A 26534-nucleotide genomic window follows, 5' to 3' on the forward strand; every position below is an offset into this window, starting at 1 on the left:
GCGAGTAACAGTGTGACGCGTAGTACTGTACGGGGTGTGCATGGCACCCTGGGAATCTGCAGGAGGCGCATTTCAAGCTAGCCTGGGCGGAAGAGGCATTCATCTTTGCAAACTCGGGCCCTTGCATGCCACCGTCCCCCACCGGCCTGCCTCTGGTTTAGCCGGGATGGTTCTCTGCACGGTCAGGATCTTGCCAATAGCAAGGCACCCCTAAGATCGCTTCAATGACAGGGCTCGACGCAGACAACAGCCAGAGATCACCTCCGGCTAAAAGCCAGAATGAATAAAGGGGGTTCTTTCCCGGGAGGCGGCGCAGAACCCGCCCCGGAGTCGGTCCCAGGCCTCCACGTCGGCGCGGGGCCCCAGGGCCGCCGCTGGTCACGTGACGCGGAGGCCGGGCCGTTCTGCGCCTGCGCAGGGCTCGGGGGGGGCGGGAGAGCCGCGTGCGCTGACAGCTTCCGGTGTGGTGGCCCCGCCCCTGCGTGGCAGAAGCTCTGGGGCTCGGCGGCGGCCCCCGTCGGGTGGCGGGGGGCGGGCGTGGTCGGGTCGGGTGAGTGCCCGGCGGGGCCGCCGGGAGCCATGGCCTGCTCCGTGGTCCAGTTCTGCTCCTTCCAGGACCTGCCGGCCGCCCGCGACTTCCTGTTCCCTCAGCTGCGGGGGGAGACCCCCCTCGGCGCCCTGCGGAGGGACCCCAGTAAGTGCCCCCGCCGCGCCGCGCCCGTCCCGGGGGCGCCCTCTTCCGCGCGCGCCCGCCCCCCCTCCCCGGTGGAGACCCCCCGCCCTGCGCGTCCCCAAGCCGCCTCCGCCCGGCAGCGTGGGTGTCGCCTGCCTCTCGCCGGCTTCCTCCTAAGCACCCCGCCGCCTGCCCCAAGCCTCGTCCTGCCTCCTCGGTCCCCGTCTGTCCCGGCCCCCAGCCCCAGCCCTGGGCTCTCCGCGCGAGTCTCCACCTCCTCCGCCTGCCTTCCCACCCGGTGTTCCCGGTGCCTTGACAGCTGTCGGCGCTCCAGCCCCATCCCGCCTTCCCCCCGGCTCCCCCACCCCTGGGTCCGGCTTCCCCACCCCTGGGTCCGGCTCCCCCACCCCGGTCCGGTTCCCCCACCCCGGTCCGGCTCCCCCACCCCGGTCCGGCTTCCCCACCCCTGGGTCCGGCTTCCCCACCCCTGGGTCCGGCTCCCCCACCCCGGTCCGGTTCCCCCACCCCGGTCCGGCTCCCCCACCCCGGTCCGGCTCCCCCACCCCTGGGTCCGGCTTCCCCATCCCTGGGTCCGGCTCCCCCACCCCTGGGTCCGGCTTCCCCATCCCGGAGTCCGGCTCCCCCACTCCTGGGTCCGTGTCCTTCTGCTTCCTATCCCCCCAGTGGTTCTCAACCTTCTGGCCCTTTAAATACAGTTCCTCATGTTGTGACCCAGCCATAAAATTATTTTCGTTGCTACTTCATCACTGTCATGTTGCTACTGTGATGAATCGTCATGTAAATATCTGATATGCAGGATGGTCTTAGGCGACCCCTGTGAAAGGGTCGTTCGACCGCCAACGGGGTCGCGACCCACAGGTTGAGAACCGCTGCTCCCCCTTCCAGAAGTGTTCATCTTCGCTCTTGCGCCCTCTTCTCCTAGCCCTCCCCACCCCCCCCATTTCAGATGTAGAGACCAGATGGCTGATTGACAAGTGAGTGACTCCTAAGTAAGGGTAGTAACCTGTCAGGAAGGGAGCGAGAACCCACAGCAAGAACTAACATCACATGTAGCGAGACATTTCCATGTAGGTTCATTGAGACGGGAGGCCTTCCGCCAGTTATCATCATCACAGCGGGCGCAGCCTTGGCCCACGAAGTGTAAGGTCCTGGGGCAGGTTCATTAGTCACTGCCTGGCTCCTCAGCGTCCTGCCTGCCTCCTGTGGGGAGGGCGTGTGTTTTGTGTGTTGTTTTCTTCACATTTCCAACCGGAAGCACCTTTGGCTTTGCAGCCCCCTGCTGTCACTTTGGGCTGTGCTGGGGTGGTGGTACAAGGCCCACCACATAAGCTCCACCCTGTTTTTTAAATTTCCAGGAGAGCAAATCAAAACTGTCTGAATATTTATTCTAGTGCTACACACCCAACAAGGTTGGTGGTCTCTGCCCTCTTGGAGCTTATAATTTACTGGGACAAATAAATGAGCAGCCACCATGCAGTGCGAGTGAGATATGTACATATATGAATATATGTATATATGTATAAATGCAGATATATTTTTATGAGGCACTTGGGACACTTCCCTGAAGTGGTAATGCGTAAGCCTACCTTTGAAGTAGTAGTTGGATGAATAAGGGAGCGGTAATAACATGTGCTGAGGAAGGATGGCTGAAATGACAGGGTATTAGAGAACTAAGAAAACCTGAAAGAGGAGAATGTGGGGGGCTGAGTGGGGGGTTCGGGGTGGGGGTGGGGGGCTGTGAAGGTAACAGGGAGGGAGCTGGATCATGACAAGCCTCGTGAAAAGTGGTGGGATGCCTCCGAAAGGCTTTACCAGCGGTTCTCAACCTGTGGGTCTCGACCCTTTCACAGGGGTCGCCTAAGACCATCGGAAAACACATATATAATTACCTTTTGTTTTTGTGATTAATCAGTATGCTTTAATGATGTTCAATTTGTAACAATGAAATTGGGGGTCACCACAACATGAGGAACTGTATTAAAGGGTCGTGGCATTAGGAAGGTTGAGAACCACTGCCAGAGAAGCGACGTGGATGGTCAGATTTGAACTTAATGTCGTCAGTGAAGTTTTTGAATCACTATGACGTGCTTCCGCAGCCATGGGCAGAAGAGGTAGGAAGCTGATAAGTTAGTTGGGAGACTATTCTAATAATCCACGCAAGAAGTGATGTGAACTTGAACCAAAGCAGCCTGAGCAGGACTTGAGAGGAAGGGCTAGATTGGAGAGCATTAAGGAGGTAGAATCTGCAGGACCTGGTGATGGGCGTTATAGCTGATGAGTGAGAGGGAGTTGAGGATGCCTCTCTGGGCTTTTGACTTGAGCAAGGGAATGTAATGAGAGAATGAAGGAGATCAGTTTGGAACCTTTTGCATTTTAAATGTTGTGGTATGCCCAGGTAGGGGGTCCAGCCCAATACCAGATACAGAGGTCTAAAACTTAGTAAGGATTCCTGGGTCAGGGATGTTCATTTGAGAGTTATCAGTGTCCGATGAGTTTCAAGGATTACGTATGCAGTCACGTCCTGTTAGGTGGTCATGCTGTTGTGTGAACAGCGTAGCGTGCACTTACACAAACCTGAGTGGTACAGCCTGCTACTGTGACTGTATGTGTCATACTTTATCTGACCGGCCGCGCAGTAGGCTTGTTTACACCAGCACCACTACAAACACTGAGTAATGCGTTGTACTGTGAGGTTAAGATGGCCTCAGAGTCACCAGCCATTGAGGATTCTTCAGCTCTGTTATAATCTTTTTTAAAAAAATATATATTTGATTGATTTTTCACAGAGAGGAAGGGAGAGGGATAGAGAGTTAGAAACATCGATGAGAGAGAAACATCGATCAGCTGCCTCCTGCACACTCCCCACCGGGGATGTGCCCGCAACCAAGGTACATGCCCTTGACCGGAATTGAACCTGGGACCCTTGAGTCCGCAGACTGACGCTCTGTCCACTGAGCCAAACCAGTTAGGGCAGCTCTGTTATAATCTTATAGACCACCCTTGTATAATCGGTCCATCATTGACGGAAACATCTTTTGCAGTGTGTGGCTGCATAGTTGGCTTGAACTGAGGACTGAAGTTTGAGTGGGGGGGGGGGGGGGGTTAATTGGAAGAAGACTGAACAAGAGTAAGAGAGAGGGAAAGTAGATGAGATGGATGCCCCAAAGCTGATGGAGGAGAGAAATTGAGAAGTCAGAGTGGTCAGCTGTTGCCAATGCAGCAGAGGTGAGCTAAGGTAAGGATAGAGAAGTGCTTGTTGGTTTGGGGGAAGGTGGAGGCGACTGGGAGTTGAGGACAGTTTCGGTGGAAAGGTGGGGGCAGAACGTATATTTGCAGGATAGTGAGGAGTTAAAAAAAGGAAGTTGACTATTTCAAGGAGCCAGGGTGTGAAGGACAGTAGACACAGGACTGTAGATGGAATGCAGACAAAAAGAACACAGTCTCTGTATCTCACTCTCCCAGTCCAAGCCACCATCTGCTCTCACCTGGGCAGTGGCACCTGCCTTCTACCAGGTTTTCCTGCTTGCACTCTGGGTTTCTTGTAATTAGTTTCCAAAGGCAGCCAGAGTGAGTTCTTAGACATAGTTTAGATGGTAACGTTCCCCTCTTTAGAAGTCTCTATGCTTCCAATTGCACTTTCATGTAAAATCCAACATTCTTTCATGGCTCACAAGACCCCTGAGGCCTTGCCTTCTTGCCACTTCCTGCACCTCAAGCTCCTCTCCCTGATTTCTTGTGCTTCAAACATACTTCGTGTTGTTAAACCAGCCAAGCGCATTGGCACCAGAGGCCTCTGTCCTTGCCCTTTTCTCTGCCTTGGATGCTCTATGCAGGTCTTTGCATGCCAGCTGCATCTTGTCATGCAAGTCTCAGCTCAAATGTCAACATCTCAGTGAGGCCTTTTCCACCATGTCATCTAAAGTAGTCACTCCCGCTCCCTCGGTCTCATTTGTTGCTCTCAATCATGTCACCTCTTTATTTTCATCGCCATGTCTGCACTATCCAGTATGCCAGTCTCTAGCCACATAGGCCTGTGGAGCCTTTGAAACACGTGCCACTGAGGAACTGAATTTTTAACTTTATTTAATTGACATAGCCCCGTGTGGCTATTGGCTGCCATATTGCATGGCACAGTGACGGGTGCTAAAAGTTAGGCACGTACAAATGGAGTAGTTGTCCCAGGTCACACAGCGAAGGGTAGCCTTAGGATATGAACTCCATCCAGGTAGTTGGGGATATAATCGTACCCCACACTTCTAGGCTAATTTGCAATATGCCTATGAGTTTGAAGATATTTAATTTATTACCTTTTTAAATCAAATTCTTGGGTTTATGTTTGTTGGTGTTATTATGGCTAACATCAGTTCAGATAGAAAGTAAATGGAGAAAGAACCTATTACCCGGCCCCTTTGCCAAGACTATATTTTATAGTTTAAATAGTGCTTTAATTTACAAATAAAAATCAGGAAAATAGCTTGCCCTGCTGTGGGTAGTTTACTTGGAATTCTGGGAAATGCTAGGGCCATGGATTTCAGTAATCCCTCCGAGTCATCTTTTGCAAAACATCAGGTTTTGTAAAGAGCTCTTTATAAAAAAAAAAAACCTGAACCTAAATTTTTGTGAGGATGAAATCTATAGAGTAAAAATGAAGTTAGTTGATTGGGGTAAATAGTACCTGTCTTGCTCTGGCTGGTTTGGCTCAGTGGATAGAGCATCGGCCTGCAGACTGAAGGGTCCCGGGTTCGACTCCGGTCAAGGGCACGTGCCTGAGTTGTGGGCTCGATCCCCAGGATAGTGCAGGAGGCAGCCCATCAATGATTCTTTCTCCTCATTGATGTTTCTCCCTATCCTCCTCCCTTCCTCTCTGAAATCAATAAAAAATATATTTTGAAAAAATAGTACCTGCCTTAAATTGCTGGTGGTGTTTAACTTTGCTTTTCTTCACTTTATTGGTGTTATAAATGATTACTTTATTGGGAAGCAGAAATCATGAGATTATTTCTTTTCCTAGCTCATATAGTTTTAATTTCTTATCCCAGCTAATGTCTAGAGGATATGGAAAACCAAAAGAAAGAAAGAAAGAAAGAAAATTTACTTACTTTTCATGAACTATCTGTCCTAGATCAGTGATAATTTGAGAGGCTTATCAGTTGGGTTAATAATTCTTTTATTTTAATGTGAGCAGCTGCCATAGACATAGCGCTAGCTGGTGCCTGGGTATTTGAGTTGTCAGAGAATAGCAGCGTGACTTGGTTACTCTTTATCTTCAGTTATAAAATGAGGCTGTCCTCTGTCGCTTTAAAGGAGACATCGAACCCTACTGTTTCCCAGTGGTTTACATTAGTGAGAACCCATCATAATTGCTTCTACTAAATCAAAATTTAATATCTACTAAGCAGATAGTAAAATGTCTCCTGCTTTGAAATTTCAGAGATGGGTGATGGTATAGGTCCCTACTTCACCTACAGTGGCATGATTTCCAGTGAGCCTGGACTTCTAGACCAGAGCTTTCTGATATTTATAACTGAGTTGGGCAGTGAATAAATAAGTAAATAATACCTTACATTAGAATAGTATTCTGTGGAGGAAATGGAGTGCAAAACAGAACTCAAGGAGAAATAAGGACTTATAAAATTACTCTTAGAGAAGGTCATCATACTTTTTAATGGCTGTTGGTGAGTATCATTTCCCTATAGTATTTAGAATCCACTGAATAACTTGAAAAGGATGATATAAATTTATATTAAAATTTAAATGCCCATGTTTATAATATATCAGAAATCACTTTTTTTTTCGTGCAAAGGATACATACTAGGGAAAAGTCTTTGGGAGTGTATATAAGCAAAAAGTGTGAAGACATTTTTTATAGGGCTCAGTCATTCCCAGTCTTTTTTCTTTGGCATCATAGCATGCATAAAAAACGAGACATGGACCCTGAAAAAGAAGAAAAACGTTGGGGATTCATACTTCCTGATTTCAAAACATATTACAAAGCTACAGTAATCAGACCTGTATGGTGCTGGCATTAAAGACAGACGAGTAGAACGGTGCAGTGAATAGAAAGCCCAGCAATAAAGCCTTGCTTATGTGGTCAAATGATCTTTGACAAGAGCGCCAGACCACTCAACGGGGAAAGGACAGTCTCAGCAGCACACATGTTGGGAAAACTGCATATCCATGTACAAAGGGGTGATCTTACCCCATGTACAAAAATTAACTCAAAGTTGCATCCCTAACCTTGGCAAACAGAAGTGCCTATTTACATACATATTTGTCATCATACTGGGTGATCAGTTTCTCTGACTTTTGCTCTTCTAATAAATGAAAAATGGTTTTCTTGTGGTATTAAGATCATTGTATATATTCTGTGTTTTTTTAAGCAGCAAGTAATAGCAAGATTAAGCTGGTATTGGAAGGATTTAAGGAAAGCTTTCTCCTAGGGACAGTAGTTGAATATTAGGATGGATTTAATAAGGAAGATGTCGAATTGGCTTCTTTAGAATACTCAGAAATTAGCCTTAGCTGGCAGTATTCACACACCTTCAGCTACATTTCATAATGGCACACCCTCCCTCACCTGATTAGTTATGCCTGTCTTTGCTGCTTCGGATATAACAAATCAGTAACATAAGTATGAAGTTGTAGGAAACAATTATAAGAGGTATATAAGTTCTTTCTAACAAATTATTGCCCTTACTTTGAAAACCAAATAATACAACAGAGAAGAGGGCATATTAAATTTCTTCAAGTCTGTTTTATTGTTTTTGTTAAGTTGGGTCAGAAGATTTCTTATGTCTTTGGGCAAAGGGAGCATATTTAATAAATCTCTTTCTGCTTAAAGCTATTTTCAGTCTGTCACTCTGTGAATTGGCTATCAGAACATGTGTTCTTATGTGATACAGACTTTGACAATATGAGTCATTAGAATTCTAGAACCGAAAGGGACCTTAAAGATCCAGTCTGATTTAATCATGGGATTTGAAAGAGCTAAACCCCTGCTGTTGAAAATGGGATGGCCTCCTCATTTATTTATTTATTTATTTATTAAATACATTTTATTTATTTTTTTACAGAGAGGAAGGGAGAGGGATAGAGAGTCAGAAACATCTATGAGAGAGAAACATCGATCAGCTGCCTCCTGCACACTCCCCACTGGGGATGTGCCCGCAACCCAGGTACATGCCCTTGACTGGAATCGAACCTGGGACCTTTCAGTCCGCAGGCCGACGCTCTATCCGCTGAGCCAAACCGGTCAGGGCTGGCCTCCTCATTTTACATTGCTGCACATGTTTATGTGCTGAAAGGAATATGCTAATATGAGATTTAGTTTCCCATTTCCATCTCCCTAGAAATAGAAAAATATTAATGATTCTGAGGCATAGGAAATCCAGAAGCAGATTCTCCATGAGTTAATCTTTTTTGTCTTTTTTTTTTTTTAACTTTGTATTGCTACGTGATACTTTCCTTGCCATGGCCTGAAAGGCCCAACTAAATTGTGTTGGATCCCCTGAATTATTTACAAGTCATAGCTTCTAGAGGTTCTTCCTCTTTATAGAAACAAGTACATTATCTCTCTCTTTTTTTGTCTTGGAAGGACCGAAATGAATTTGCTTCTGTGCTAATAAGATCTTTCATTAGGCCATAGGGATTAAATTAAGTTTTTCTTTTCCTAACATTTAATGATTTCAGTGTCTCATTTAGTTCTCGATCTTGACATACTCATATTGGAAAAAGCAAATGCTGTCAAATTAATTGCCCACTTCTAGAATTCAATTTCCTTTCTAGCTTCAGGTTCTTACTATATGAAAAACATACAGGCAGTTTATGAGTTTTATGAGGACAGACTGTTCAGGAGCAAATCAGAATGATGTATTTTTGGAATTAAATAGAGCTATAGAAAGCAGAAGTTGAATTTCTTATTTAAGCTTTTGTTGGTAGAATAACTCATTCATTGGGAGTAACCCTAAAAAAGACATCTGTAATTTTTTTGATGGTTGATAAAATGTGTTTTCTCAGTGGTGTGAAGGGTTCAGTGAGTATATCATTTATCAAGTGAGAGACTGAACAGGTTTTTTTTTTTAATACTAGTATAATCTGATCTCTTCAGGAAAAACTTCTCTCCAGAAGGAGTTATAGTTACATTTTATATTTTGAAGTCATTGGTTTCATTTATTCAGGCAAAACATTTAACTTGATAAGGGTAAGAACAAGGGTTTATGCTTATGTTATCAATTATTCTAGTCTTCATTGGTGCTGGGTATAAAAAGTTAACGACTGAAAAGTCAAGTTACTAGTCAGTGAGGAGGTAGTTAGTTGCTTTTTGTTAATTCTCTGTATGAATTTTATTCAGAAAGAGAGCAAGTATGATTCAAGATGTGGTGTAGCATCAGGGAGAAGGGTATTCAGCAAGGGAGGTGGACTAAAAAAATATTTTAAGTGGACAGTCTTCTTAGTACTTTAAATGAATCTTCAATACATCCTTGATTTTTGGTGAATTTTAGGAAAGATGGCTAAGAATGTGAAAAGAATAGGTATGTGTGTGTGTAAGTGTTGGCACACATACAGTACGCCCACTCCCTGCCCTCCAAGGCTTAATCGTTAGTTGTATAGACAGAGGTATCTATATTTATGAAAAACCAGACAAGTTAACAACTCAACAGATGACCCAAGCAGTTTGTAATTAAGTTCTGAAATAAAAACACAGCCAAATGCTGAGGTTTCACAAGCGAGAAAGATCATTGGTGGATGCAAGTAAACTCCCTAAAGGATTCCGCTGAGCCCTAGAGTAAAAGCTGAATCTGGAGAGGTAGAGACAGTGTGTGTGAGGCAGAGGCAGAGAGTGAGAAGGAGGAATTGGGGATGTTGTATTTGGAGAAGGATAATTTTATCAGCACTTAAGGGTGTCTCGTGCCAAGCACTGTCCCGAGTGCTTTGCATATATTAACTGTATATATGAGTAGATACAATGACTAGCTCCATTTTGCTGAAGAGGAAGCCAGGGCAGTAAGAGATTAGTTAAATTGCCCAGTCATATAACTCCTTAGGTCAGTGTTCTCAACCTTCTGGCCCTTTAAATACAGTTCCTCGTGTTGTGACCCAGCCATAAAATTATTTTCGTTGCTACTTCATAACTGTAATGTTGCTACTGTTATGAATCGTCATGTAAATATCTGATATGCAGGATGGTCTTAGGCGACCCCTGTGAAAGGGTCGTTCGACTGCAAAAGGGGTCACGACCCACAGGTTGAGAACTGCTGCCTTAGAGGTAAAGGTGGTTATCCAAGCCAGGCATCCGGAGACCTAATAGTTAACTTGATAAGTGTAAGAACCGGGGCTGTCTCACGCTGTAGCCACCATCACTGTGCTGGCAAGCCCTTGAAATGTGACTAGCCCAAACTGAGGTGTGTTCTAAGTGTAACATACACAGACTACGAAGCCTGAGTGTGGAAAACACAGTAAAATAATATCATGTGTCAGTGAACATAGATTGCATATTGAAATGGTAATACTTTGACTATTACGTTACATAAAATATTATTACCATTAATTTCACCTAGTTTTCAAGTATAGCTGCTAGTAAATTTTAAATTACTTGTGTGGCTCGCATGATATTTTCCTTGGATAGTGCTGCTAACGCCTGCCCACCAGTGAGGGAAGAGTCCAAGTGGAGAAAAAGAAAGAAGGGTGACGGATGGTAGGAAAAAGGTGTTTAGGATCAGATTTTATTGGTATTCAAGTTTATCTTTGAAGCTAGTGATCTGCCTCAGATTCGTGGGTGGGTCCACCTCGAAACTTCAGTCATCCCTAATTCATTACTTTAATCTCGTCCTTGCCGAGATTTTAGCGCTACCTGGAGAAGGAGGGGAATCAGCAGAAGAGACTAGCTCTGGCTGTATGAAGGCATTGAATGTGAATGCCATTTTCTTAATTTTCTGCTCAATTCCGTTGATTTGGACTTAGCAGCCTGCAAAACAGTGTCAGATGATTTTAACAGAAGTCAGGAGGCTGCAGAAATTCTATCACTGGCGCTGCATAGAAATAGCCACAAAGGTAGTGCGCAGTTTGCAGGCGGTTGTTTTAAAATGTTTCCCATTGTTAAGACGACTAGAATTTGGAGTGCATTTTCTTATAGTATTATAAAGAGACTTGGGATTCTAGACGAGCCTTCAAAAACATCTTTAAGCTACCCGAGTAATAGCTTTGTTTCACCTTCCTTTAACCTCTGTTTGTACCGTGGCCTCCTTGGAAAATGTATTCCTGTGATAGTGGGAGATGCCTGATTAAATTCTTTCCCACTTCTTAATAGAAACTCCCCCCTCAGGGGCATGGAGAAATGGCTAAGCTGTCATAAACACAGATAGCTTGTATAAAAGAAAGCATTTTTTTCAAGGTTTTCCTCTTCCTGGATGTGTTGAATTGTGGCATAAAGAGATGTTGGATCTCTGCAGGGGCAGGAAGTCCAGATTGCTGCTGTCTTCTGTTTGATCAGATGAGTCATCTGTGAATTGAGTCAGGTACTTTTAATGCCAGGATGGAGGAGAAAGAACACAGTTTTCATGGTTTGGTTTTGTACAGCGTTCAACAGAGGTAATGTGCGCAGACTCATCTGTTTGAAGGCTTATTTGCTTTTGTATCTCCAGCGTTTAGCTCAGTGCTCAAGACAGAAGAGATGCTGTGTTTCATGGATGGATGGATGGATGGATGAATGGCTAGTTGACCTTCATGAAGTGCTATACATTCTGCATGGTTTTCAAAGATTGTGGTAATTTGATGAACACATTATTCTTACAGCAATTTAAAAGTTGAATCTTGGATTTTAGAGTGATGCACTTTGCTAGTTACTTTGCTTTTTCATAGCAGAGCCCAGTGAGTTTTCTAAAACAGTGCAAATGGATGGCCTAGTTGCCACCAGCCCCACAATGAGGCAGTTGTTTTTGGTGCAATGGAAAAATTAGCAGAATAAAGAGATTACTTAACCGAATTAGGTTGCCACAGAACAAACTGTAATTTTCCAAGGTCTACACACAAAAAAACTGCAAGTCTCAATCTCCAGGAAATGTTTCTATATTAAAATAATAACCATTCTTACTTTCGACCTTAACCGTAAGCCCCACTGTTTCTTTCTTTTTTTTTTTTAAATATATTTTATTGATTTTTTACAGAGAGGAAGGGAGAGAGATAGAGAGTCAGAAACATCGATGAGAGAGAAACATCGATCAGTTGCCTCCTGCACATCCCCCACTGGGGATGTGCCCGCAACCCAGGTACATGCCCTTGCCCGGAATCGAACCCAGGACCCTTGAGTCCGCAGGCCGACGCTCTATCCACTGAGCCAAACCGGTTTCGGCAGCCCCACTGTTTCTTAATGGTATCCTTCTTCATAAGCTGTAGGAGAATGAGTATACTAGGTAACAGAATACTTGCAGACATGGGCTTTGGAACTCAGGCCACCTGGACTCAAACCCCACTCCACCAGGTAATCCCCTGTGATGGTGGTTAAGCTGTGTAAACGAAGCGATCTGTTTTCTCATTGTAAAAGGGGGATGATACAGGATCCTTGTGGAGCTTTAAGTGAACTAATGTCTAGAAAGCACTTGGGCACATAGAAACGCGGCATACGTGTCAGTTGTTACCCGATAACCCCTGTATACGCAATGCGTCTGCTTGCCTCTTTGCCTTTGCTCGAGCTGACCTTCTTCTCAAGTATATCCGCAGGGTTCCTGGCCACTTTTGAAGGACTTAGTTTAAGATGACTCCTCACTTTGTTTTTTTCATCTCTCTTTACTGCCTCATCTGGTTCCCATAGTAGTCAGTTACAACACTCAGCATGTATTATAATTATATGTTTGTCCCCTACACTAACTACACTACAAATTCTTTAAGGAGCGTGTTTGTATTTTGCTCTGCTCCTGCTGCCCATGGTATTTAACAGAACATTTGTTGCACTGTTTAAGGGACATGTATTTGGAAACCTTTTGTAAATTGTACACTGTTAATCAGAAAATAGTGCTCCTTGAGGACTTAATATATACCTAGCAATGTGTACTCAGAAGCAGTTACTTGGTATTTAAATCCCAGAGATTTAAGAGAGTATTATTACCGTGAAGCTAATTGAACAATGATTCCAAATACTAGACTGTAACATTCTTTGCCATCTAGACCTAATCGATTTTAGCAACTTGTAAAACCTCATAGATGGGAAAGATAGATCTATTTCCTCCTACCGGTAGGCATACTAGATATCAGGTTCAGTCCATCTTTTTAATTGATTCTTCCCTTTAGATTCTTAAAGCTGGTTGGTTTCAATACAGTATTTTGTTCATATTTTATAGTGTTGTAATGGCTAAATCTTGAGCACTAGCACTGCCAGCTTACATGTTGGGCATTGAGGACTTTAGTATGCGACCTGGTTTACATCGTATAACAGCCCTACGAGATGTAGGTACTGTTGTTTTCCAAGCTTTTACTGTGAGAGAACTAAAGCTTGTAGAGGTGGGTAACTTGCTCTAGGTCACAGAGCTGGTAAATGCTGGATCCAGGCTAAGAACCTAGGCAATCTGATTTTGGGGCCTAAACTTATCATTCATCTGTTGTTTGACTCAGAGTAAATGATTTAAAAAATGATAGTTTTATTCCTTCTTTCTGATGGGATACCATAAAAGATAAATTCAAAAATATTATATAAAAACATGTAACATGAACAATGTAAGGAATCATACTCTCCAAACATATAGGATTTTTAATTCCTTGTTACAGTGTTTGTTGAACATCTTATTTTAATCCACGAAAATGTTCTCATGTGTAAGAAATCACAGAATATCCAAAAAAGGTAGAGAATAGTAGATCTGTCATTTCAATACTTAGTTTTCATTGATACCTTGTCTTATCAAAAAATAACTCACTTTTTAAGACATCTCTGTAAAACTTTAGGCATTTTTGTCACTGTGTATATTTAATTTGTCTAATGTCTTAAGTAACAAATGCTGTCATTTTGAGATTTTTTTTTTAAAGTCACCGTTGCAGTTTGGTTTAAATGTGGATGTCCAGTATCTTAAGATCCAAACAACTTGCACAGTTATATTATGACATAGATTTGGAAATTTAGGTCATATGTTTCCTGGTTATTATTACATAAGCAATATCCTGATATACTATAGTTTACCGTTATTTTCTTCCTTAACGTCAGCATTATACTAGTATTTATATACTATACATCTATATAATGTTTACTGTATATCAGGGTTGGCTTTATTATGTTTAGAGAAAATGTTTTAAAACACTTTAAGCTCTATATTTCCTATAAGTACTTTTCATCTGTTTTAAAACAGGTAAATCAGCGAACTGGGAAGATGATGGGTGGGGAGCATGGGAGGAAGCAGAGCCCGCTCTTCAAGAACCGGTGAGTCTTTATCAGCGTGTGCACGCACTTTGATAGTGGCATTTCCTCTTGTAATGATGGTGACACATTGCAGTGTTAGGCTGACATTTTAAAATCTTTGTCAAGAGCATTTTTGTACTTAAAAGTTCTAAGTAGATACGTGTTATTTCCACTGCTCTCTATGGTTATGAACCATTCCAAAGGCGTAGCCAAATCTAGAGACAGAACAAGAATAAGAGCAAATTTTGGCCGATGTATGAAATGCAAAAGTATATGCTGTAGCCACCTAATCAGAATGGAAACAGACAGCAAACTCAACACCTACCTTCCCTGCAAGTCTCATTATTGACTTTAAGGGCTTATGTAGGTAGGCATTTTGCTATAGCTTTATGCTGGTGGAGTGACTGAATGAATGAGCAAACAGAATTCTGTTAAAATGGGATCATAGTATGCATACAATTTAAAAGTAAATAATAATAGAATCAATCCTACTTGAATTGACAGTGGAAGTAAAACTGTAAGAGTTACTGAATTATCATTAACTTCCTTTAAAGTTAGGAAGAAAAGTTGTTTTAAAAATTGAAATTGAAATTGTAGGTTTATGTGACTAATTGTGTTTGTAAATTTTTTTCGCTGGATCACCTGTAATCAGGTTAGTAATGACATTTAGAAAGAGCCTCTTGCCTGGCCCCATGTTAATTTTTGAAAAGACCTTAGACCTTGCATCTGAGAATTGTAGTCTCTAGTGTGGAAGATGGCCTAGACCTAGACCAGTACTTGTCATACTTGTGAGAGTGCTGGGGCTCCACAGAGCTGCTGTATTGCTCCTCCGCTCTGCTTTTATCTGTGTCATATATTAGTCTGTTGCATAGAATTTTGTTTGGGAATGAAAAGTCCTGCTACCTTAAAACAAAACAAAACAAAACAAAAAAAACATTGAGATACATTGGACATTACATATGTTAATAGCAGACTGGGTGGTTGGGAGGAGACAAACCTACTTATTTAGCATTATTTACTTTTTGTGTTTCAATATTGCTGAAGCACTTACATCTCTTGGTTTAGAAAGTGTAGGTGACTATTTTATTTCTATGATTTAGATGGGAAACTGGTGAGAATTACAGTGAATCTGCTGACAGCCCCTTAATTATCCTGCGTTCTCCGCTGCAGTATGTAAATGTCTGTGAAAGCACAGTGACAGTGACAGTATAAATTGCAAATCATGGACTCATTATACTAAAGTTGACAACTTTGAAAAACTATTCCGGCAATCTGGTCACCGCAGCAGCTGAGGTACCAAAACCGGGTGCCACTCTGTTTACAGAGGGGTAGTTTACCAGCCCCGGTAGGGGCCAGCTCTACTAGAAAGGCTGGTTACATCATTGCAATTTTTACCACCTGCTTCATTGTGAAAAAAAAAATAATCACTTGACAAATTTGTGGGCTTAAAATCAAAAGAAAGAGAAATTTAAAAATATGTGACAGCCCTAGTTATTTAGAATGAATTCCTTTTTATAATCTAGGTTTCATAGTCCATATTTGTGCACACTAAGAAAAAGTTTTGCTGCTCTCAATTCAAAGAAAACAGGTCCTTGAAGTTTAGGCCATATTTAAATAAAATTATACGTTCTCTCCCCAAGCCCCAGCAGGAGTTATGCTTATAGCCAATGGGTGCATTTAATGTTCAATTTAGTAATTGGTAGGGGCTAGTCTTTGTGGAAAGCCAAGGTAGTCCTGGGTGGTGCTGTTTTTGTTTTGTTTTTTAATTTCATGCTTCTCTTGGGAAATTAACTAGCTTGTCAAATGATGGTGTTCTTTTAGAATCAGCACCTTCCAGGGAGCAGTATTGGTGACTATGGGCCCCGTTACTATGGGGGAAGTTTTCAGAAAACCTAATTGGTAGGCAGATGCCTTTATGGTACAAAACAAACCGATGAGCTGGCATCTTGTCGGTGCCCAGTGTGTGCTGGTACTCACTGAACATTCTCCCTAAGGCTTTTTTGACAAGTTGGAAATCAAGCTTTGTTCATTATATAAGCAAATTAGTTCAACACTAGTTCACTGTGACCCACACTGGCGAGGGGATTTCCTCATCTCTGCTGTTCCACTTGGACTTGGACTCAAAACATCTGAAACATTTGACATGGGACAGACCCACACTCTTGTATTATTTATTAGTTACTAGAGGCCTGATGCATGAAATTCATGCAAGAGTAGGCCTTCCTTCCTCTGGCCACCGGCTGGCAACCGGGACCCGGGCTTCCCTTGCAGCCCCAGCTTAGTCCGGAAGGACATCTAGTCTAATTAGCATATTATGCTTTTATTTATTAGATATTGTATTATTAGTCTTCTTCTGTAACCTACCTTTGTGAACGCTTGTATGTAGTGTGCTGCCATTTGTGTTAGAAAAAGGGGGAAAGGGTAGTAAATGTATTTATTTGCATGTGCTGAAAGCCTCTCTGGAAATGCAACCAGAACTGATTGCCTGGCTTGGCGCTAGAGCAGCGGTTCTCAACAACCTGTGGGTCGGGACCCCTTTCTGGGTCGAACGACCCTTTCACAGGAGTCGCCTAAGACCGTCGGAAAACACATATATAATTACCTATTGTTTTTGTGATTCATCACTGTGCTTTAATTATGTTCAATTTGTAACAATGAAATTGAGGGTCACCACAACATGAGGAACTGTATTAAAGGGTCACAGCATTAGGAAGGTTGAGAACCACTGCTCTAGAGTATAGGAATATGAGAGAGACTTTCCAAAGCAGACCTTTTAAGATCTGTTGATTTTTTTTTTAACTCTGGAAATTCACTTATACATGAATAATTTTTCAGTTGAAAAAGTGAAAAAACCTTTCAGGTCAAGTAAAAAAAAGTGTCAGATGTAGCAAATGGTTCACAGATCTTTACAGCCGTACTCATCAGATAGTTCTTTTTTGCTATCTGGCTGCAGACAGCCTGGCTGTCTCTGGCATAGGATTATTACTGCATTTTCTAATAGTCATTTTCGGAGTGACCCCTATGTAATATTTCTTTAATGCCTTGCTAGTTTATATTTGTTTACGTTAAAAATTTTTGGTGTTAATATTCAAAGCTGAGGTTTGTATGTAGTGGACATTTTGCTGGTCATCTTTAACATGTTTTGATAAGAAATATTATTGAAATTCTATGAAATAATTGGGAAGATTTCTTTTTCCCTTTTTTCTTCCCCCTTGCCCTTCAGGGTGGACAAGCTAAGTTTAAATACTCTCGATATTGTTGCATATACATTCTTTGCCATGTTACCCACAGGAAGAAGAGGGAAACACTTGCAAAACACAAAAAACTTCCTGGCTTCAAGATTGCGTTTTATCCTTGTCGCCAACCAATGATCTTATGGTGATAGCCCGGGAGCAGAAAGCTGTATTTCTAGTGCGTGAGTATCTGTTATTTTCCAGTGGCCTTCATTTTAATGCATAGACTAGAACAGAAAATGTATTAGCAAGAAAGAAAAGATGTTATTTCTATTGTATGCATTATATGGTGGCATTCGAAAGTTTATGTTATATAGTGTATAAAACTTTGTATTTCTTTGTCTTTTTCCTTTTTTTTGTTGTTGTTTTTTGTTTGTTTGTTTTCCCTCTCAGTTTTTCTTTCTAGACTGCACACACTTAGCCATCTCTCTGTGGCACTTCGGAGACATGGCTAGGCATTGCCCAGTCCTTGCAAGGGCAGCCAGAGCTCTGCGGGCCACTGACCCTTTTTTTTTTTTTTTAATATATTTTATTGATTTTTTACAGAGAGGAAGGGAGAGGGATAGAGAGTTAGAAACATCGATGAGAGAGAAACATCGATCAGCTGCCTCCTGCACATCTCCCACTGGGGATGTGCCCGCAACCCAGGTACATGCCCTTGACCGGAATCGAACCTGGGACCCTTCAGTCCGCAGGCCGACGCTCTATCCATCGAGCCAAACCGGTTTCGGCCACTGACCCTTTTTAGTAATAATGAGAGCGAGGAGATTGTCAACTACAATTGAAAACTCACAGTACTGCAATTTCCTATTTGGGACATAAGTGTTCAGCTCATGATGTTTGCTGAAGGTTAAAATTACGGTTTGGGTATACAGAGCATAGGAAAACCTCACTGATCAAGATGAGATCCTATATTGAGTGGCTGTGGGATGATCTTATAAAGCAGATTTACCCTCCAGTAGCATGAATCTAACAGGAAGTTTTCTTGTCATCTGAAGATAAAAGTAGTTTTATACATAAAATAGGTTGGGGGTATATATGAATGAATAACTTTATTATATGGATTTAATTGGAGGAAGGAGAGACGAAAGGTAGAGTTTTATAAATATCTTATTAAAATTTTTGAGCGTTCTCTTATATTTATGACCCAAATCTATTAATACAGAACTATTAAATTTTGTACTCATCCTTCTAAAGCAGTGCTTCTCAACCTTCTGGCCCTTTAAATACAGTTCCTCATGTTGTGACCCCAACCTTAAATTATTTTCGTTTCTACTTCATAACTGTAATGTTGCTACTGTTATGAATCGTCTTGTAAATATCTGATATGCAGGATGGTCTTAGGCGACCCCTGTGAAAGGGTCATTCGACCGCCAAAAGGGTCGCCACCCACAGGTTGAGAACGCTGTTCTAAAGGGCAAGAGTGAAATTTATAAATTACTGTTTTAGTATATTACAGTTATTTTATATGATAACTTAATTTTTTCAGCAAAATGGAAATATAGTGATAAAGGAAAGGAAGAAATGCAATTTGCTGTTGGTTGGAGTGGCTCCTTAAATGTCGAAGAAGGGTAGGTACCGGTTAATTTTTTGCCTCTATGTGTGTTAAATGCGTATATGAAATTGTTTGAATTGTAAGCGAATCTATTACGTTTCATCTTTTGGAAAGTGTATGTTCATTCCAACTTTGAGATGGTAGAGCATGATTCAGTTAGCAAGTTTTAATTTTACTCATCATGTGATTTCTTAAAAACACACACAACTGTTTGGAGAGGATTTAAAGAAGAGGTCAGAGAGAATTTTATAACATCTTTCCCACATTTTGTCTTCTCCGCCGTCTTCTATTGCTAATTTTATTCAGCCAGAAAGTCAAGGGCAGTAATTGTCTTCTCTGCTTCGCTGGCATTGGACTTGTACATAAAGGGGACAGTGGTACAGTAATTCTTTTTTTTCTTTTCATTTCTATTTTTATTTTTATTGAATTTATTGGGGTGACATTGGCTAATAAAGTTATATAGGTTTCAGGTGTGCAATTCTATAACATGTCATCTCTACATTGTTTTCTGTGTTCACCACCCCAGGGCTACATTAATGCTTAGACCTCACAAATACTTCAAAAAAGCAAGTTGGTGAATTCAAGGTTTCCTGCTAACCCAGTAAGAGTCATACAATCAAATCTCTAACATGGTTACAGGATAGAGCTGCTAGCCTGAACCTGGAGCCAAAACTGTTTCGAATCGCATTTTTATGACCCGAAGCTCTCTGATAAGAATGAATACGATTTTTTAGACTTTGAATTCAGATAAAAGAAAGCCAAGTGGGAGCCCGGAGTACATGCCTGCACATTGTAGATACTCTTATCAAAAAATGAAAATATTTCTCCTTACTAGTAAGTCATTTAGTCTAAAGCATTTCAAAGACACTTCATTTCTGCCACGAGTGCAGCGCAAACATCATGGCTGAATTCCTTTACAGACAACAAGCAAAAAGGTCGACTTCGTTCAGTGATTCCCTGGCGTGTGGGCAAGAGTATTTCCAGTTTCTCCTAACGGTCCTGGGGTTGACTGGTTAAATAATAATCAGTCAAGGAGTTATTTTATTTTGGGGCTTGTTCTCTGAGCTCCTGACAAATTTTTCAAGCCGACATGTCAGGAAAAAAGAACCGCTAGGGAACATCCACCCTAACCTGTGCTTAGAGATAGGTTATCGGCGAGTTTGTGCAAAATCTGAACAAAGCAGCCACTGGTTGAAGCACAGTAGGTCCCTGGAGTCTGTGCTCTGCAGACCTGCACTCCCGTGACCAACAGCGCCTCCTGCCCTCCCGCAAGTTCTCACTGATGCGGAGGAGAGGGGAGTGGGCTGTGGCCACAGCCCGGTGAGCTTTGATACTGTCTCAGGTCTGTGTACATAATCACAGTGTGTCAACAGGTTTTGCTTTCTTTACTTTCATGCTTTTCATGACAATACAGAATGAAAAATACTGCTTTTAAATGACCCTCTAGTGAATGTGGCATTGCCTTTCGTGGGAATGGATTTTATGGTCCTACTTACAGTGGAGTTTGTTTGTTGTAAATATATTTCTATTGATTTCAGAGAGGAAGGGAGAGGGTAGAGAGAGATAGAAACATCAGTGATGACAGAGAATCATTGATCGGCTGCCTCCTGCACGCTCCACACTGGGGGAATGGAGCCCACAACCTGGACATGTGCCCTTGGCCAGAATTGAACCTGGGACCCTTCAGTCTGCAGGCCAGTGCTCTATCCACTGAGCCAAACCAGCCAAGGCTTACGGTGGAGTTTTACTGTGATTTTACTGAGACGCTGAGTCAGACTGGTCCATTGGAGAGAAGTAAAAGCAGTTCATCCACTCATGAGATAAGCTCACACTTTTGTTTTTGTTCTCAGGGAGCATGTCACCAGTGCCCTGTGCATCCCACTGGCAAGCCAGAAGAGGTAAGGATGGAGAATAGGGGTTTGTTTGCTTTGCTGTGATTGCTGGGCCGTTCTGGTCATGGCTTTTGTTTGTGGCAGGAGTTCCACGGGCCGCCCTGACTGGACCTGCATCGTGCTGGGCTTCACTTCGGGTTCCGTGCGCTTCTACACGGAGGTGAGCCCTGGGCCCACTGGTCAGAAACAGCAGTGACTGGGACACCGAGTTAGGCACCACTGTACTCGTTTGTGACTCATTCCTGCCGGTTGGGGGCGCATAGTTGATGCTTTATGGAGGTGGAGGTTGGACAGGGGAAGGGTGGTGGTAGAAAGTTCTGGTAAGAGCGATACAGAAGAGAAGCTGTATTCTTCTGAGAAGAGAGGACCTGGTGTCCATGGAGAACTTGTTGGGGACGTGGTACTCCCTGCCTGGCCGCACCGGCTCAGGTATGTTGGTGAGAAATCAAGCCGGGCCCTTCTCTGTGCTTCCTCCTAGAACGGTGTGCTGTTGCTCGCACAGCTTCTGAATGAGGACCCTGTGCTGCAGCTTAAATGCAGGACCTACGAGATCCCACGACATCCTGGCGTGACTGAGCAGGTATGTGAGAGTTTGTATTCAAGTACCAGTGGCTTTACTTGAAGACGTGTCTTCCTCTTTATCAGGTGGAGAGGTAAAGCTATCTTTGTCTGGTGGCACAGTTAGCTGTACAGTCACATTCTTGAGATACAACCAATTTACAGCTGAGCAAAGAGAATACCAGTCATGCTTTAACTTATTTAATGAAGTTTTGCATGTTTGTTCTGCAGTCAAAATACTTTAGTCAGAAGCCCAAGAAAGGTTTCTTATTTTTAGAATTTAATAGTGACTTAAAAATGTGATATTATATAACTTTATATCGTTTTAATTTGGGTTTAGGTATCAAAATATATGTACAAGGTATCCCCCCAAAAATGTATACACACTTTTTCCTGATAGCTCAATTTGATATTTCTTTCTTTTCAGATTTAACCCATTGGAATTAATAATTATTCAAACTATGTATACAATTTTGGGGGACACCCCATATATTCGATCCTTCTTTGTACCACCCTGCTTCCAAAGGTTTGAAGTTAACAGGTGTATATATTGTGTGCCTGTGGGGACTTAACTAGCATTATAGATGGACTAGAGCTATAAGAACTGGAGCAATAGAAGAAATTAATCTTATAGGAAAGACTAAATTAATACCCATTAATTCCTATGAGAGAGTTAATTAGTAATGTAAAGCAATGCCTAGTTAATTGCTGTGTAGCCATAATGAAAAACTACTTGTTCGCTTAGCAAAATGGAAAATCATTAACGTATTATTGAATAATTAAAACATGTTATGGGATAATATATGTGGTATATTCTCACACAAAAGTGTATGATTATATGTGAGGATATGTACTGAGACCTGTCAGAGATTTCAGGTGAGTCTCCTTTTTTCTTTCTACTTTTATATAGTGTTTGTATTTGCACAATGACTGTATTTTATTTTTATAAAACGTATACCTTTTTTGTTAATCTCACCTTGTATCCTAAAAGCATTATTCACCATGAACAAAAGTTTATATTTGAGAAGAATCTCAATTCCTTGGCCAGAAACTTTCTGAAATTAATTTTCCATTTATTTTTACTTTTCCTCTGCTTGTGTTGTTTTTTTGTGGTTGTTTTGTGTTGGTGGTTGACGGTTGTTGTCATAATGTTTTTTACTTTACATTAGTCATGACATTAGGCTCTAATAGGAAAATGAATACATTTATTTGACAATGCTGATTTATTATTTTCTTCTTTCTTTGGTAGAATGAAGAGCTGAGTATCTTATATCCTGCTGCCATTGTGACTATTGATGGATTTAGCCTTTTTCAGTCTCTTCGTGCTTGTCGAAATCAGGTAGCAAAAGGTAATTTTTGGCAAGAAATAGCTAACTTGTGGTGATGTTTGTCTAATTTCATGTAACCTATTTAACCTATGAGTTGCCAGAGGCGAGTGTGACCAGCACAGGAACAATGGGGTTGTTCACGGATTCGGCTAAATGTGCATCTCTAATAGACATGCTTTTCTACTAAGTCAGAATTCAGTTGAATTTTTATAGCTATTTCATAGTTTTTGAAATTTTGAAATTTAGCCCATTATAAACTGATTGTCTTGGGGACACTTAAAGTAGTCACTATAGCCCGGCTGGCGTGGCTCAATGGTTGAGCGTCGACCTATGAACCAGGTCGCAGTTCGATTCCCAGTCAGGGCACATGTCCAGGTTGCAGGCTTGATCTCCAGTAGGGGGCATGCAGGAAACATCTGATCAATGATTCTCTCATCATTGATGCTTCTACCCCTCTCTCCCTTTACCTTCCCCTCTCTGAAATCAATAAAAACATAAAATGTTATTACATTTTTTGTGATTTTTAAAAAATATAAAACTTCACTGTACTCATTATAGTGAAGTTGGTTTGTCTAATTTTTGTCTTTGACAGCTGCAGCTTCAGGCAATGAGAACATACAACCACCACCATTAGCTTATAAGAAATGGGGTCTGCAAGATGTTGACACTATCGTTGATCATGCCAGTATTGGTAAGCATTACTAGCTCAGTTCTTTTGAAATTTACTTTCTATTCCTTTTGATTGCAGGATCTCATCTGTAGATTTATTCTTATGTGAAAAGAAAATGCATTGCTTTTAGAGAGACACATGGAAGTTAGTTTAGACTTTCACAATTTGATTTAATTTTTCTGCAGACAAGTTTAATCCATATAATTTCCCTATAGATTAGTGTTTTTAAAATGTAACCTTTAAACCAGCAGAATATAGAGAAAAGCAGGTTTCTTCTTGAAACCAGTATTTGAAGGCTCACCATGCTAGGCCTCGGGAATAAAGCCGAGAAGACATGGTCGCTGCTGCCAGAAGTGTGAGTGTCATGGGAAGAAACCCGTGGAATAGGTACAGGACCACAACCTAATGGTCGTTGGAGTGGACAGTGGACTGCTGCATTGGGAGCTGGGAGAGGCCCGGCACTGAGGGAGTGCGGAAGAAGGGTGGACTTTAATCCGGGACGGGAAGAAGAAGGACTTGGCCAAGAGAACAGACACAGAGAAGGCATTCTTGCCATGTAGGCATGAGGGTGGAAGTGCATTGTCTTCTGGAAAAACAGTGGATGCCCGGGAGAACTGGCAAGAGTGAGGCCAAGTATAGAAACAGGAGTTAGGTTTTGAAGGGCCCGGTGTGCTATGCAGGATGCACTGAGAGCTCTCCCACAGCCACACTGGGAGCCACTGAGGAACTGTGAGCAGGAACGCAACACTATCTCAGCCTGTTAGGAAAACCACTTGCAAGTTCAGAGGTCGCGATGTAAGGGTCAAGACTAGGAAATGAGTACAGTAGCGAAGTGTAATAATCTTGGGAAGAGGTAATCGGCTCCCGAGTTAAGGTAGTAGAAATGGGGTGGAGATGAAGCACATGCTATTTTAATATTTTTTTCTATTTATCAATGTAATATTTGCTTGTTAAAAATGTAAATAGTACATAAATAGGTAAAGAGAAAAGGAAAACAATATCCCCTTACATTCTACCATCTAAAGATACTTATCATCGGCATTTTTGTAAACATTCGTTCAGAATTGTATGTGTACCATTGTGTATGGTTATGTAGACAGGCTTTCAAAACTAGGATTATTCATACTAACTATTATAGCCCTTTTCTTATCAACATATTATAAAAAGGCTTTCACATCAATTTTGCCAAATACACGTTTTTATCAGAGTCCTAATGGAAGACAGGTGACATCTTAAAATAGCATCATTGAAAGGGGTTTATTTGCAGAGAAACTATTTATAAAGTGTGAGACCCACCCATTCGGGATAGGGTCTCAGGGCTGGTTAACAGCACAGCTGTTACCCACTCCCAGGCCTAAGAGATGAGAGCCCAGAGCAGTTCCAGGCCTTGGGGGTGAGGAGTAGGCTCAGCACCTGAGAGCAGGCTCTGTCTTGGGTGCAGGCAGGGGAGCTGGAGAGAGGTGGACAGAGTTGAGACGTACTTTGCCCTTGCGAAGGCATGGGCTTTTGTTCAGTGCTCACGGGAAGTATCCTGACCTCATTCTCCTTACTCCCTTTGACCTGCTGATGGGGCTTCCCAGCTGTTTGACCCCAACTGCAAGTCCGCAGGATCAGCACACTGCCCCCAGGAGTGAGCAGGGAGAAAGGGCAGGAGTGTGAATCTAGAGGCCAAACAGTAGATGTTGGACAGATGGTCTGTTTACTGTTGCATAGGATTGTATGCAATCCTCTGTGTTAACACCTTACTGATAGACATTCAGTTTGTCTTGACTCTTTTGCTAAAATAAAATTGCAACAAAATTCCAAAGTGTTGAGTTCAGTTCAGGGTAGCATCCCTGTGCTGTTAATTAAACTTTGGAACATTGAAACAGGCTAGGATAAATGAATGGGTAGAAAAATCTGACTCAATTCACTTATCTCCCAGCCTACAAAATGAAGGAAAAAAGTGCAGTGGACTTTATGCAAAGGTTTGGTTAGTTCATTCAGCAAATAAATGAAGAAGTGCCTGTTGTGTCCCAGCAGCTAATATTGGCGCTAGAAATACAAGGCAGACGGATGAAGTGTACATTCCGGTGATAAGGAGACAAACAGTATGGTAACAGCAGAGTGTTAGACGCATCAGGAATAAATCATCGGAGTTGTGATAAAGGAAGAGGGTACTCCAGGGGGGGCCTGTGAGGAAAGGCCTGTCCAGGGAAGTGGCATTCAGACTGAGACATGAGGGTGAGGAGGAGCCAGCTCCGGGAGAACATTCTCGGTAGAGGGAGCAGCAAAGATAAGATGTAATGGTTCATAGCTTAGAGGCCTTATACGTGCACTTTTAACCTTACAAGTACATTATGATAATTACTTTCGTAGCTTTTAAAAATGACTTTTGTCTGTTAAATTGAGCGGTTAATGTCCCAGAATGGAATTGAAGTAAACATTCCATGGCCTACACTGACAGGTCCTTTCAGAGCGTTCAGGTCATGCCTTGTTGTCGCTTGATCACTAGGTATTATGACGCTGTCCCCTTTCGATCAAATGAAGACTGCCTCCAATATCGGTGGATTTAACGCAGCCATTAAGAACAGCCCACCTGCCATGTCTCAGTACATCACTGTAGGGTCCAATCCGTTCACTGGCTTCTTCTATGCTCTAGAGGTAAGAGGTTCCTCCCTGATCATGGGTAAGGCCGCAGACTGAGTTTTCACCTTGTCTAAAAATGGCTATGGTACCTGAGCCTTACAAAGGTTGAGCAGTTTACGTTGCTAAGTTTCAGTCTAAGCTCATATGAATCTCCACTCGCTTTCTTCTAAATTCTTTAAATTAACTGAAAGGTACTGAAGTCAGTGTAAACAATTGAACTTTGTTCCTGATGGCCCGAGTTCGTGGACACCGAGTTGCCTTGGATACTGTGCGGTGGTCAGAAGCTCGGGGTGTGGACCAGCCCCCGCGGGTTTGCGTCCGTGAGGATTGTCAGGACAGAACTGGCTGCCAGCTGTCATTATCCACGTGGTGAAAATGGCTCCTTAAAACAGGAGACAGTTAGACTTGGCAGCTCTTACTTCTCGCTTGAAAAGCAGCCTTCTCAGAATTGCCTACCTAACCTATCTTTTTACTTTAGTAAAATATATAAATATATTTTTAGAAAGACTCTCCTAAAGTACGTACCCTTGACCGGAATCGAACCTGGGACCCTTCAGTCCGCAGGCCGACACTCTACCCACTGAGCCAAAGCACTCAG

General features: G+C 42.4%; 1 protein-coding gene and 1 non-coding gene across 2 annotated transcripts in view; both read left to right on the forward strand.

Annotated features, from left to right (window-relative positions):
- The first annotated feature begins 494 nt into the window (after positions 1–494).
- RAB3GAP2 (RAB3 GTPase activating non-catalytic protein subunit 2) overlaps positions 495–26534 on the forward strand; it is a 59473-nt gene continuing 33433 nt past the window's right edge. The window contains exons 1-10 of the mRNA XM_070401223.1: positions 495–694; positions 14023–14093; positions 17364–17487; positions 18795–18876; positions 20711–20758; positions 20837–20912; positions 21231–21332; positions 22560–22659; positions 23231–23329; positions 25803–25951. Of these exons, the coding sequence (XP_070257324.1) occupies positions 580–694; positions 14023–14093; positions 17364–17487; positions 18795–18876; positions 20711–20758; positions 20837–20912; positions 21231–21332; positions 22560–22659; positions 23231–23329; positions 25803–25951 (966 nt within the window). The 5' untranslated portion in view covers positions 495–579. The remainder of the gene's footprint in view (positions 695–14022; positions 14094–17363; positions 17488–18794; positions 18877–20710; positions 20759–20836; positions 20913–21230; positions 21333–22559; positions 22660–23230; positions 23330–25802; positions 25952–26534) is intronic.
- On the forward strand, positions 25109–25241 carry LOC138999393 (small nucleolar RNA SNORA36 family). The gene has a single exon (XR_011469383.1). It is a non-coding gene; the product is annotated as a small nucleolar RNA SNORA36 family (small nucleolar RNA).

This window comes from Myotis yumanensis, unplaced genomic scaffold (genome assembly GCF_028538775.1).
Source record: "Myotis yumanensis isolate MYYU_CA2020_CCGP unplaced genomic scaffold, mMyoYum1.0.hap1 SCAF_22, whole genome shotgun sequence".
Lineage (NCBI taxonomy): Eukaryota > Metazoa > Chordata > Mammalia > Chiroptera > Vespertilionidae > Myotis > Myotis yumanensis.